The sequence below is a fragment of the Nuphar pumila genome, chromosome 15 (assembly GCF_984573655.1).
Source record: "Nuphar pumila chromosome 15, dmNupPumi1.hap1.1, whole genome shotgun sequence".
Classification (NCBI taxonomy): domain Eukaryota; kingdom Viridiplantae; phylum Streptophyta; class Magnoliopsida; order Nymphaeales; family Nymphaeaceae; genus Nuphar; species Nuphar pumila.
In genome coordinates, this window is record NC_143263.1 from 28,348,925 (window position 1) to 28,363,256 (window position 14,332).

Sequence of the window (14,332 nt, forward strand, 5' to 3'; positions counted from 1 at the left end):
GTCTAATTCTACAAAAACAAATGACAGAAACATGTTCAGATAATACCTGTGTGTCCTCCAACACGTTCAATATTGACTCTTTGTCCCAGAGCCTGCTGCGCGCCTGAGGATTCAATTTCCCTTCTTCTTGAGCTATCGCTCTTCCCATGTCTCGAACTTGGTCATGCATTTTAAACTCATCATATATACTGACCGATTTCAATAAGACACTTGCGTTCAAGAACTTTCAGTGTGATGTCTGGAAAATAACCACAATCGTCCCACATATATTTAGGATATTCTATGTTATATCCAATAAAAAAACATGCTATGTCTAAAAATATGCAGTTCTCCCATTCATCTAGTGCTTCATAACTTAATTTTAGCCTTGCAAGAATATCTTTATCTTGAACTCGTTTTAATTTTTTCATCTATTAAATGACTAATAGAATAGGCAAGAGACCAACCTATTCATAAAGATAATCTCAAGAAGGTGAATTGTATTGTAGTACATAAAAATATGACATTGCATAAAGGAGTATTCATCTCCATGACTCATATGATTAATTCTTGTAATAAAGGATATCATGTGAACCCACGTGAAACATTAAATCGAGATAACGGTATAAACCTCGATTTTAGTGCACTTTTGGTGGTTAAGTGGAAGAATGTTGAACATAACGGATCTGGGTTCAACCCATTGGGTGACCTGGTTTGACATCATTAAGTGGGCCACATAATGAGGTGATAGTGGATGGAAGTTACGTGAATATGGAGAGACCACATTCACATAATTGTTTATTTCCCCATTATATATAAGGGGGTTGGCTATTGAGAGTGTGATGAGTGATTCACAGCATTAGCCTACCTAGACCCACATACGAATATACTGGGTTTAGGATCTTGCTCACTGTCGACCTAAGGTCTGGGCTCATCGTGGGCGTCAATTGGCTGAGGAGAACGTCGAGTACCCACACCCGCACACTATGGCGTTTGTATTTGATTATGCATATATGCCAACAATGGGCTCTGTAAGACTGCAAAAAACTTAGAAGATTTATGTAACCCAAGCTGGTCTAGTTTATTCAAGGTAGGATCAGATGAAATCACATTGCACACTTTAAGCATGCCACTTCTCTTGACCACCCTCCATCTCTGTGATACAGCCTGTCAGCTGTTGGATCCAACACAAGATAGAGGACGTATCAGGTGACGCAAAGCACACTAAAATTCAGCTGTTGGATCCAACACAAGATAGAGGACGTATCAGGTGACGCAAAGCACACTAAAATGTGCCATGCACTTGATCAAATATCAGTTTAGTCTATTAGATAAGGTTATGACAGGACAATTCCCCCAAACCCTTGAGACGAAGGACGATAGATCAAATATCATTGTTGTAAGTATATTGTACCCTGTCGGTTTCACGAGTCCATATCTAGTAAGCTGCGAGGGTCGGTAGACTACTCTGGGGTTTATTTTATGAGAGTGGGCCCATTTGAGTGACCTGTGGACCATAGTGACAAATATCATGAGACTTATAAAAAACTTGCGATGATATCAAAAAGTTAAAAAAAGTAATTTTCCATGATATTTTCAAAATGTTGTGATTTTTCAAAAAACATATATAAATCATGATTTAAACGTGATATTTATGTTTTAATTGGCTATTTATCATAAAAAATCGTGTGGTTTTTTACTTTTAAATATTTTTTATTTATATTTTTTATAAAAAATTTTAATTTTTTAGGTTTTTTATTTACTTTTTTTATTACAGAGATTTTGCCAAAAAATTGCGAGATTTAAAAATAAAATATAAAAAACTTGCGAGTTTTTTTTAAACTGTTAAAAAAATGAGTTTTAAGCGTTTGTCACTATGGCTGTGTTTCTATAAAGGAATTATATTGTTATATAAAAAATAGAAGTGCAACTCATGTTCACTGTGTATGAATGAAACGATAGTTTTTTATACATACAGTTGTTAGTATGGCACAAATAGGTCACTAGCTGTTACAAACTGTGTCCACATGAAACTGACTTTCGTGAAAGGGATGGTGTTTTTATATGTAGGTATATGCATATAAGGGGATTCCATTTGGTATGAAATTTATATGCTCCATGTACGAAAAAAAACACATAGTTGGTAGACTTTTTCTTATTAATCTTCGCATCACAAGTAACAAAATATTTGTATCATATATTATATGGTCTCTTATTTAAAGTAGTTACCGCCGATGTGACCTGTGCTCAACTGGTAACCATGTTGAGCTGTGGGAACCTGTACCATTACGTGGCCTTCCCTTATACGCCTCCATGTCCCCTCATCTGATTCTTCTATAATCCAGTAGCAGCCGTCCCAGCGTTGAACCTTTGATGCTTGCTGTATAGATTCAACAACGATCTCTCCATCTTCCACGACTTGGATACACACATCAATATCTGATCTCTTCTCAAAGCTTGGGTTGGAAAGTGACTCCTCGCTCAAGACAAAATCACCTCTCAATTTTCCACTCTGAAAGTTTATATTCATTTTTGGAATCCCAAATAGCAGGTGGTAACCCACACGACTTCCAGAAATGCAAAAGTCAAACATTTGTTCGAATGAAGCCTGCAAGTCTCACAATTGTTAGAATGAAATAGTAGAGAAAAATGATATGAAATGCTGCACTTAACCCCTCACTCTAATGGAGACGTCCGAAACCAGTGAGTAATGTATCTCCAGCAATCAACCAACTTACATGTACTCTTCTTGATTAACCAACAACTTACCTGTGATAATCTCTTCATCAGATCGCCTCCTACGCTTTCGCAGCCACGCATCCATAATACTTTCAATTGTTTGAGACTTTCAAGGCCTGGCACATCAGTCAGATCCTTGCAATTGTAAAGCCACAATTCCCTTAAAGCCTTTAGGCTCGAAACATCTGGCCCTCTTTTCAGAAAGGCACAATATGAGATATAGAGATAGCGAAGAGAAGAGGGAAGCTGAGGGAGGGCTCGTAAGCCAAGATTTGTTAGTTGGGAAAGGCCGACAATGAAATCATCAAGATGCAGTTCGTCCTCACAATATTTCCAATATAGGTTAGAATAGTACTCCAGCTCGCCTATAGAACCACGATCATTCCTCGATGAAGTGTTACCACTCAAAATTAGATATTTCAGAGACTCCAAACTTCCAATGGATTCTGGTATTCCTTCAAGTAAAGGACAACCATCAACCCATAGTTGTGTCAAACACTGCAAGCTTCCAATGGAATTGGGAATTTCTTCCAGTGAACGACACTTTGTTAGACGTAAGCTATGAAGTTTCTTCAATTCTCCTACGGAAGCAGGCATCCCCTTTATTGAAGTGCCTTCTGTAAGGTCCAGAAGATTCAAAGACTCCAACCCTCCAATGGAGTCGGGTACTTTTTGAAGTGATTTACATTCACGAAGTCTCAGCTCCTTCAAGTTTTTCAGCTCTCCTAAAGAACTAGATAGCTCTCTTAATGATTCACAACCATCAAGTTTAAGCACTTTTAAGGATTTCAACTCTCCCAGACATTCTGGAAGAACAGAAATTTTTTCGCACCAACAAAGGTCGAGCTCCTCTAAAGACTCAAGCCCTCCAATAGAATCTGGTATGGCTTCTACTGATGTACTTTCAAGGTTGAGCACTTCTAAAAGCTGAAGCCCTCCAATAGAATCTGGTATGGCTTCTACTGATGTCCCCTCAAGGTTAAGATGTTTTAGGGATTTCAAGTTCCCAAGACTTTTTGGAAGAGCAGAAATTCCTAGGCACCTTGCAAGGCTGAGGAATTCAAGCGATGTCAGCCCACAAAGACTAGTGGGTAGTCCAGTCAGTTTCTTACAGCCTTCCATGCTCAAATGAACCAACTTCTTAAGATGTCCAATCGAATCATCAATTTCACTCAACTCCTTACATTTCTTGAGCACCAGCTTCACCAGGCATGGGAGAAGGGCAAAATTAGGAGTCCTAATGAGCCTGTAACACCTGTTGAGATCGAGGACCTTCAGCTTTGGAAGCTCCTGCACATCATTTTTTTTTCTATTTTTATTAGTAGAGCATGCATCCAAAGTATGAGAAACAAATTGGGAAAGATGACTTTGAATGTTGTTCATTCCCTAGGATGAACATCTTGTAGATACAAGCAGATCCAATTAGCAGAGAATATGGTTTCAGGAAAAAAATTTATGGCAGAGTCTCCACTATTTACGTACAATTTGAAAATAAAAAAACTCTCTAATAACATAATCTTAAAAGAGAGTGTTTGGTTGTACCTTAAGAATCTCAAAGACATAGATCAATTAACTGGCAGTCAACATCCCACAGAAGAGATTAACATGTTGATTATGAATTTTAGCTTCAGATATGGATCTTGAATTGGATCTAAAAGCTAAAAAATATTTAAAATTTAGGTAATTTGCAAAAAAATAAGAATTCATATATTTTTTATATATAAATGGTTTAAGCATTGTTATATGGGATTAAATTATGAAATTTTATTAAAAAATTATGGATTTCAGCCTGGAATATAGATCTAAAATTGGATTTAAGTACCAAAAAATGTTTAAATTTGGGTAATTTGAGAAAAAAATAAGAATTCATATTTTTATGTATAAATATAAAAACCATAAATAAATCACAAATAAACAAAATCCTTAAATTACAAGAAAATAAAACCTTAATAAATATAAAAATCCCTAATTTAAACCCTAATACAATACAAGAAAACCCCTAATCAAATCAAGTACAAAAAGGCTTAATTAAATTTTTTGATTCAAAGTGCTAATCAAAGAAAAAATTTAATCAAATAAAAAATCAAAACCCTAATTAAAGATATTTGATTCAAAGTCCTAATTAATGAAAATCAAAGGAAAAAAAGCGCTAATCAAATAAAGAAACCTAATTAGACTAAATATCAAAACCTAAGTAAAATTTGATTTGAAGCTCTAATCATTGAAAATCAAAGAAAAACCTTAATCAGACTAAATATAAAAAACCTAAGTAAAAATTCTTTATTCAAAGCCCTAATCAATGAAATTCAAAGAAAAAAACCTTAATCAAACAAAAAAAAACTAATCAAACTAAATATAAAAAACCTAAGTAAAGAAAATTGATTCAAAGCCCTAGAAGAAGAACGAAGAGAGACAGAGAGAGAGCATGTCTTTTGCCTCGCCACTGCCCTCACTGACCGTTCGCAACACACACAGAGAGAGTTGGGGTTAGACCCCTTCTGCTAGAGTTTTTTATTTTTTTAAAGTGATGTTCTCTCCATCCCGTTCTCATCGTAACAGGAGGGTAGACACAGACAGGGCAGTAGCCTTCACATAAGAAATAAGGAGATTGCATGACTGTGTAAGCTACTTTGGGTATACCAAGAATAGCCTAGTAGCAGCTGCTTAAGGTATGACGACTAAGCAAGTTGGCTATGACCCTTCACATCTCTCTCACTCAAACAGCCGCACTTTCTCAGCCATTGACTAATCCAGGTACCTCATATAACAAGGCAGGAGATTGCATTAATTGGCTCTGCCTAGTTGATCCTACACTAGGTTAGGCTAAATGCCAATCGCATATGATCAATCTGCATGTTTCACATATATTTTTTTACCGCTATACATCGTTAGAGGACTAACCATGTTACCCAGCTCTTCAAATTCACCATATGATAGATCGAGCACAACGAGTTCCTTAAGAGCAGAGCCATCAAACAGGGGCGTCTTCAATCTACACTCTTTCCAGCTCAAATATTTTATTTTGCTTGGGAGTTGTATGGGTCTATCTTCAATTGCGTAAGAATAACCATATATGTGAAGCATCCTGAGTTGGGGCATTGTTGAAAGCACGCTCAAAAGCACATCTCGGCCCCTGAGACTGATGCCTTGGATGTTATTAGATCCCTGCAAAAAGTAACAATCAAAACAGACTACATCAAATTTGGTTAGCACCAGCTCAAACCAACCAAGGCGATAGGCATATATGCGTAGCCTAAGCAACAAACTTTTCTTTTTATTGTCACAAGGAAGTCGAAGCAGGTTATATGTTACCCCCCCCCCCCGAACAGGGCATCTCATGCTCGAGGGTCCCAAAAAGCACCACGTATTTAAGCATGTGCGTCTCGTATCCCCATGTTTGTCAGCATTAATAAGCGTTGGAGTTTTATGCGATTGCAAAGACTTAAGTACCCACTCCTCCACTGGTGCCAAAAAAAATGACGATTCTAGAAAAGGAGTGGTTGTAAAGACTTAAGTGCCCCGAAGATGATTATTTAAGACCTAGTCTCTGCACTGCAGGATTATCCGATAAAGAAATCTCCCCTGGAGGAGTCCATGAACATCAACCCTATCACTCTCTCTCTCCCTTCTCTTTTTGCTTCTGTGCACATCCAGCAAAAGACCCTACATTGCTCCATCAAGCACCGACTGACCTGCACATTGACTGTTGAGGAGCCCGATTCAGAGTTTTTACCCTTACAGGAGGAGGGTTTGGGGGCTCCTCCCAACGTGGGTAGCAGCATTCAACTAAATGAGTTGTGGATCCTGATTCAGAGTTTTTACCCTCACAAGAGAGGGGTCTGGGGGCTCCTCCCAGATTGGGGTAGCATCATTCAACTTGAAGAGTTGCGGAGCCTGATTCAGAGTTTTTACCCTTACAGAAGGGGGGGTCTGAGGGCTCCTCCCAGCGTGGATAACATCATTCAACTTGATGAGTTGTAGAACTTGATTCAGAGTTTTTGCCCTTACAGGAGGAGGGTTTGGGGGCTCCTCCCAGCGTGGATAGCATCATTCAACTTGATGAGTTGTAGAGCTTGATTCAGAGTTTTTGCCCTTACAGGAGGAGGGTTTGGGGGCTTCTCCCAGCGTGGGTAGCATCGTTCAACTTGATGAGTTATGGAGCCTGATTTAGAGTTTTTGCCCTTACAGGAGAGGGGTCCGGGGGCTCCCCCCAGGCGCGGGTCCCGCTTCATTGCTCTTTTGGATAGCATCATTCAACTTGACAACACAATTTTTTGGGGGCCTTGTATAATTTTTTTATTTTCTTTCCCTTTTTTAACTATCGAAAAAGAGCAATAAAGCGTTTTGTTTAATCGTGGGGCTCATGTTTCCTTCGGTTGTTTCTTGCTCGAGGTTTTCGTAACACCCCTTCCCACGATTTTTCTATTTTTCTTTTTCTGTTTATTTCCCACGATTACTCCCCTATAGCGATTTATAGTATTGTCGGGCCTTCCTATAGCGATTTATAGTATTTTCGGGTCTCCAACGAGCCCCACAAACGATTTATAGTGTTATCCGACTTTCCAACAACGATTTGTAGTATTGTCGGGCCTTCTTACAACGATTTGTAGTGTTTTTGGGTCTCCAACGAGCCCCACAATGATTTATAGTTTTATCTGGCCTTTCAACAGCGATTTGTAGTGTCTTTCGCAAATCACTATAGCGATTTATAGTGTTTTGGGGTTTTCAACGAGCCCCACAGCGATTTATAGTGTTATCCGGTCTTCTAACAGCGATTTGTAGTATTATCGAGCCTTCCTACAACGATTTATAGTATTTTCGGGTCTCCAACGAGCCTCACAGTGATTTATAGTGTTATTCGGTCTTCCAACAGCGATTTATAGTGTCTTCCGCAAATCACTATAACGATTTGTAGTATTTTTTAGTGAGCCCCACAGCGATTTATAGTGTTGTCTGGTCTTCTAACAACGATTTGTAGTATTATCGGGCCTTCCTACAGCGATTTGTAGTGTTTTTGGGTCTCCAACGAGCCTCACAGCGATTTATAGTGTTATACGATCTTCCAACAGCGATTTGTAGTGTCTTCCGCAAATCACTATAGTGATTTGTAGTGTTTTGGGGTCAACATCGAGCCTCATAGCGATTTATAGTGTTGTTGGATCTAACTATAGCGATTTGTAGTGTCTTCCGCAAATCACTATAGCGATTTGTAGTGTTATTCAGTAAGCAAATCGTTGTAAATCGCTACCCGAATTAGGACCAACTTGTTAGGTCATATCTCCCTAACCGAAGGTCATATTCCAAATCCGTAAAAAGTTGTCTTCGTTATTAAGTCTAGTTTATTTCTGTAAATTTTCAGCGATTTCTATGGTCATTTCATTCCTCATTTTAACTAAAAACCAGACCTCTATTATTTTGTGTTGTGCAACTCAAATAACACAACTCATGTTGACTGCCCCCGGACCCCCCTCCTGTAAGGGCAAAAACTCTGAATCAGGCTCCACAACTCATCAAGTTGAATGATGCTACCCACGCTTGGAAGAACCCCCAAAACCCCCTCCTGTAAGGGCAAAAACTATGCTACCCACGCTGGGAGGAGCCCCCAAACCCCCTGCTGTAAGGGCAAAAACTCTGAATCAGGCTCCACAACTCATCAAGTTGAACGATGCTATAGTTAGTGTACAGGTCAGTCAGTGTTTGATGGAGCAATGTAAGATCGTCTGCTGAATGTGCACAAAAGCAGAAAGAGAAGGGGGAGAGAGTGTGAGGGTTTTACAGTGTTTTACGGAGAAGGAAGAAGAAGAAGATGACGATGAAAAGTTCAAACAGACATTTTTGATGGCTCAGGTTCGTTAAGCAGGATCACCATCGGATCGTCGGCTCACCATTGGATCACCGGCTCACCATCGGATCGCCGGCTCACCATTGTTTCGCCGGATCACCATCGGCGAAACGATTAAGGTTCGTTTCGCTGTGTAGACTTTGAAGAGTCAACATCATTCTCGACTTTCTGGATGGAAGACATGTTTGTCCTTTTTTTGAACTGTTTGTTTTTCTTTTTTGAATGAAGTGCATTTTTGTCATTTTCTCAAACCATCGTTTTATGACAAGAATAGCAAGAAAGAGTACTTAAGTCTTTGCAACCGCACCAGGCTCCAATGCTAAGTGATGTCAACATACACAGGAATACGAGCCCCATGTGTTTATATACGTGGTGCTTATTCAGACCCCCGAGCACAGACGTGGGATTCAGTGAATCATCGGGGGAGATTATACACCACCCTCCCCAAGGAAGTCAATGTGAACTGTCACTTAATGGGCCCACCTCCTTGCGAGGTAAACTTGGGGTCGGTTTATGTGCTTCAACCGTTGCAGACAAACTGGGGCACACTAGCTAACGGAATTTGATCCTGCCCACGTATTTATGTTAATGCTCTCACGCAACTCCCACTAACCATGCAGGTCACCTCCATTTCTTTTTTTATTGATAGAGAAATTTTTCTTAAATAAGCTTGGACATTGTATTTAACCTCTTTAGCTAAAAATTGAAATATTTTATGAATTTATCAAACCCATCGATCTCAAGAAACCCTTAATGTTGTTGACTTATTGTCAGCTACTTAATGTCGTTAACTTCTTGTCAGCAGATGGTGGTGTATGCTCTCCCCCAATGATGCTCACATCTAGTGTTCGGGGTCACGTATGTAAGCACGTGGGGGTCGTATTCTCGTGTATGTCGGCATCACTTAGCATCGGAGTATGGTGCGGTTGCAAAGACTTAAGTACTCTTTCTTGCTATTCTTACCATAAAACGACGATTTGAGAAAATGACAAAAATGTCTTTCATTCAAAAAAAAAAGAAACAAACGGTTTAGAAAAAGGACAAACATGTTCTCCATCAAGAAAGTCGAGGATGATGTTGACTCTTTAAAGTCTAAACAGCGAAATGAACCTGAGTCGGCGGTCTGATGGTAATCCGGCGAAACGAACCTGAGCCGTCAAAAATGTCTGTTTGAACTTTTCATCGTCATCTTTTTCTTCTTCCTTCTCCGTAAAACACTGTAAAACCCTCTCGCTCTCTAGAGAAGAAATCAAGGGAGGCAAAGAGCCGATGATCTAGTGATCGTCATCCTCTTTTTGCTAGTAGTGGTCGGAATGCTGCTCTCGTCCAACGGGCAACCGACTGCGGTGGCTCTTCCTCCTCCTTCGAGGGACACCTACAATGGAATCTTTCTCCAGTACACCTACAACGGAGTACAAGCTTCGGCTTCCCCATCATGAACCTCAAGATTGCCATCGAGATGGATGGCGACTACAGCCTGATCACGGCGAAGATCGTACTCAAGGGGGCGGTGTTCGGCATCGCGATTTATGAAAATCGCGTCGCAAAAAAAAATGGCAAATCACAAAATTGAGTAGCGATTTATGAAAATCACGTAGCAAAAAAAATGGCAAATTGCTATGCGATTTTCGTAAATCGCTATATCGAGTAGCGATTTACGAAGATCACGTAGCAAAAAAATGGCAAATCGCTAAATCGAGTAGCGATTTACGAAGATCACGTAGCAAAAAAATGACAAATCGCTAAATCGAGTAACGATTTATGAAAATTGTGCAGCAAAAAAAATGACAAATCGCTAAATCGAGTAGCAATTTACGAAAATCGCATAGCGAAAAAAAAATAGAAAAATCATGGGAAAGGGTATTACGAAAACCTCGAGCAAGAAACAACCGAAGGAAACATGAGCACCATGATTAAATAAAACAATTTATTGCTCTTTTTCGATAGTTACAAGAGGGAAAGAAAAAAAAAATATACAAGGCCAAAAAAAAAAAATTGTCCGGGACCTACGCCGGGGGGAAGCCCCCGGACCCCCTTCTTTTAAGGGCACAAACTCTGAAACAGGCTCCACAACTCATCAGGTTGAACCATGCTACAGTCAATGTGCAGGTCAGTTGGTGCTTGATGGAGCAGTGTAACATCTGCTGGATGTGCACAAAAGCAGAAAGAGAAGAGAAAGAGAGAGAGGGTTGATGTTCATGGCCTTTTCCAGGGGGGATTCCTTTCTCGGATAATCCTGCAGTGCAGGGATTGGGTCTTAAATAACCATCTTTGGGGTACTTAAGTCTTTGCAACCACTCCTTTTCTAGAATCGTCATTTTTTTTGCACCAATAGAGGAAAGGGTACTTAAGTCTTTGCAACCGCATTGGACTCCAACGCTAAGTGATGCTGACAAACATGGGGATACGAGCCGCACATGCTTAAATACGTGGTGATCATTGGGACCCCGAACACAAGATGTAGCTAACGGCCATCTTAGGGGGGGGGGGGAGGGGACATATAACCTGCTTCGGTATTTTTGCCATCTTCATTTTAACAGAATTTTTATTTCTCTTTCCAAAAAGAAAAGTATCATCCATGCAGGATAACAACCATAGCAACATTCCAAGGAGGAGTTGAGATCAAAGGAGTCGTTAACTGACATGGCTAAGTGCCATAGCCAACCACATGCCAGCATTTGCATGGGGCCTACAAGGCCCCACATAAAATGCTGTCAGGTGATTAGTTATGGCGCTTAGCCATTGCGCATAGCCGCTCCCTGAATCCCAGCTTGGGGGGGCACAAGGTTTTTTTTTTATGGTTGCTAAGACTGTCAATTAAAATCATGGTTTAAAAACTCGGCAGGTTGCCCTGGGCTTTAACAAAACTTGGACCAGTCATTGGTGAGTCATGTATATATATATATATATATATATTTGTGATTGTATATGTACTAGTATATTTCTACATTAAATATGTTATAAAAAATATCCTACAATGTATATTATATATAATATATTAATAAAATATTATAAAATATAGATAATAAATACATATATTTTATATATTGTTTTTATTTTTAATAGATAATATATATTTTATTATATATAAATATATAATATATTTACAATCGTGTTCCGGTATCTTAATTTTTGAAAATTATGAACCGTATCAAGCGAATCCTCATCGTATCCTTTACCCTCACCTGCATCCATATGACACAGTTCTCTAACATAGAAAAATGTCCCCCACCATAAACATGCTCATGTAAACAATACAGATTAAAGAAGGACGAGAGCCTCTCGTTTTCACAGGAAAAAAGGATATGCTCTCCAATTTAAGTCACTTGTTGTGCTTAGTTCTGATCAATATTTTCCAAAATTAATAGAAATTTCTTGCTCGTTTAGATATCATACCCTTGATGAATGCGATAATCTAAAAGACTAACTCATATTATAATCTTCCTTTCTAGAGCTTGTCCGAACTAATTGTATGACAACCCCAAAGCGAAGCAGTGTGCTTTGGGTTAAACCCACACATTGACTGAGAAACTATTTTGTCTCCTTGATTAACCCAAACATTGAGTGGGTCTACGCTTTGGGATCAATCATATGCCAATTAATAGTAAAGTCAAAGGCCAATGTCTAATTCTACAAAAACAAATGACAGAAACTAGTTCAGATAATACCTGTGTGTCCTCCAACACCTTCAATATGTCATTCCTGTCCCAGAGCCTGCTGAGCTCCTGAGGATTCAATTTCCCTTCTTCTTGAACTATCGCTCTTCCCATGTCTAGAACTTGGTCATGCATTTTAAATACATGTCTGCGTTTAAAAACTGGGTAATATTCCTGCTTCAATTTCCCTTCTTGAACTATCGCTCTTCCCATGTCTCGAACCTCGTCATGCACTTCGGCATGCATTTTAAACACATGTCTGCGTTCAAATAATGTGACAACTTCCTTTTTTATTTCAATAAGACACTTGCGTTCAAGAACTTTCAGTGTGATGTCTGGAAAATAACCACAATCCTCCCACATATATTTAGGATATTTCACCCCTTCTCCAATAAAAAAACATGCTATGTCTAAAAATATGCACTTCTCATCTTCATCTAGTGCTTCATAACTTATTTTCAACGTTGCAAGAATATCTTTATGTGGAACTCGTTTCAATTTTTTCAACTTGTTTTGCCATTCTTTTCTATCTCTTGTATCAGAAAAGACTGACCCAAGTACTTTAAGGGCTAGCGGTAGGCCCCCAGTTAGTTCCACAACTTCCTTAGCTAGCTCATCAAATTCCGCTATCGGTTGGTCACTCACAAATGCATGGTGACTAAATAGTTGAAGTGAATGCACATCGTCCAGTTCCTTAGGGAGATAAATTTCTTTCTCTCTCAATCCATACTTTACAAGTACATCCTTATCCCTCGTTGTGACAACAATCTTACTTCCTGCACCGAACCATTCTTCTTTCTTTCGATCCTTTCGGTAGGCTATAAATGCCTCAAGTTGGGTTATGTGGTCCACATCGTCAAGAATCAAAAGAACTTTCTTGGACTGCATTCTTTGTTTGATCAAACTAATTCCTTGTTTAACGTTGTCTATTGATTCGCCATTGAAGAGCTTTGCTTGTAAAGAGGGAAGCCCCTGTTTCTTTGCATTTTCCCTGACATCTGAGAGGAACCAACAACGGCCTTCAAAATTAGGAGAGAGATCATTATAGATGGCCATCGCAATTGTGGTCTTCCCGATCCCACCCATTCCACATATTCCAATCATGCAAGCACTTGTTTCTGTCTCCAACATTTGCTTCACAACATTTATGGAAGGATCGATTCCAATGGGTTGTATGTCAAATGGGACCTTGCTCAATATAGTAGAAACAAGTTTAGCTATAAGCATGATTAGTTTTGGCTCGTTCCTGCAATAACCAAAAACCAAAGCATTATTATAATTGATGAAAACAACACATTTATGTGTGTGTGTGTGTGAGTGAGTGAGAGAGAGAGAGAGATGTTACCCATTATCTATCTCAGGGAGATAATACCCAGAAATATCCCCTGCTCTTCTCAAGGCGTGCCTCCACTTATTCACCTTCGCCTTATCCAATTTTTTATTACTTTCGTGTTTTTTGAAAGCAATTTCAAATGTTACCCTCTGGTTCCCTACATCAGAAGGATAAACATCAAAGAATATGGGAATTATTGGCCTCCCTTGTCCCTCCACATTGTTGATCTCCACCATCTTTGAGATCTCCTCAAGGCACCATGTAGAATCTGCGTAATTCTTTGAGAAAATGGGTATAAAAATCTTGGATCCCTCCATATATTTGAACAGCTCTTCAATTCTCTGACCCTTTTCCAAATCATCACTATCCATGAAGGCAGATAAACCAATTTGTTTTAGTTCTTTGTAAAGATGACCCGTGAAGCCTTTGCGGGTGTCTTTTCCCCTAAAGCTTAGGAATACATCAAAATGATCATGCTTTGATGGCACAGTTGTTGATGGTCCTGGCTCATCCATTTTCCTCTTCTTCCTTGTTTCCTCAAGCAGAGCCATAGTGTTTTCCTGTTAAAACAAAGCAACTGGAATTGTTTAGTAGCTTACTCAATGTCACTTGTGGAAAAAAGTTTTCTTGAAAGAGCATACCACGAACCGTAGAAATTAATTAATCAACACCTTCTAAAAGTAGTAAGTTACACATTGACTAAAAAGGGGTTGTCCTTAATAGCTGAGCCAGATTTGGACCATACTCACAAATCTCGTTCTCGATCAAGATATTCTCTGCAAG

General features: G+C 39.2%; 1 protein-coding gene across 4 annotated transcripts in view; it reads right to left on the bottom strand.

The window, feature by feature from the left end:
• Nucleotides 1-2,135: 2,135 nt before the first annotated feature.
• Nucleotides 2,136-14,332, bottom strand: part of LOC149814944 (disease resistance protein Roq1-like) — a 32,391-nt gene continuing 20,194 nt past the window's right edge. For all 4 annotated transcript variants that reach the window (XM_089989842.1, XM_089989843.1, XM_089989841.1 and 1 more), the window contains 4 exons: nt 13,562-14,109; nt 12,229-13,462; nt 2,749-4,008; nt 2,136-2,587 (listed from right to left, as the gene is read on the bottom strand). In XM_089989842.1, coding sequence (XP_089845968.1) covers nt 2,192-2,587; nt 2,749-4,008; nt 12,229-13,462; nt 13,562-14,109 — 3,438 coding nt within the window. In that variant the 3' untranslated portion in view covers nt 2,136-2,191. The remainder of the gene's footprint in view (nt 2,588-2,748; nt 4,009-12,228; nt 13,463-13,561; nt 14,110-14,332) is intronic.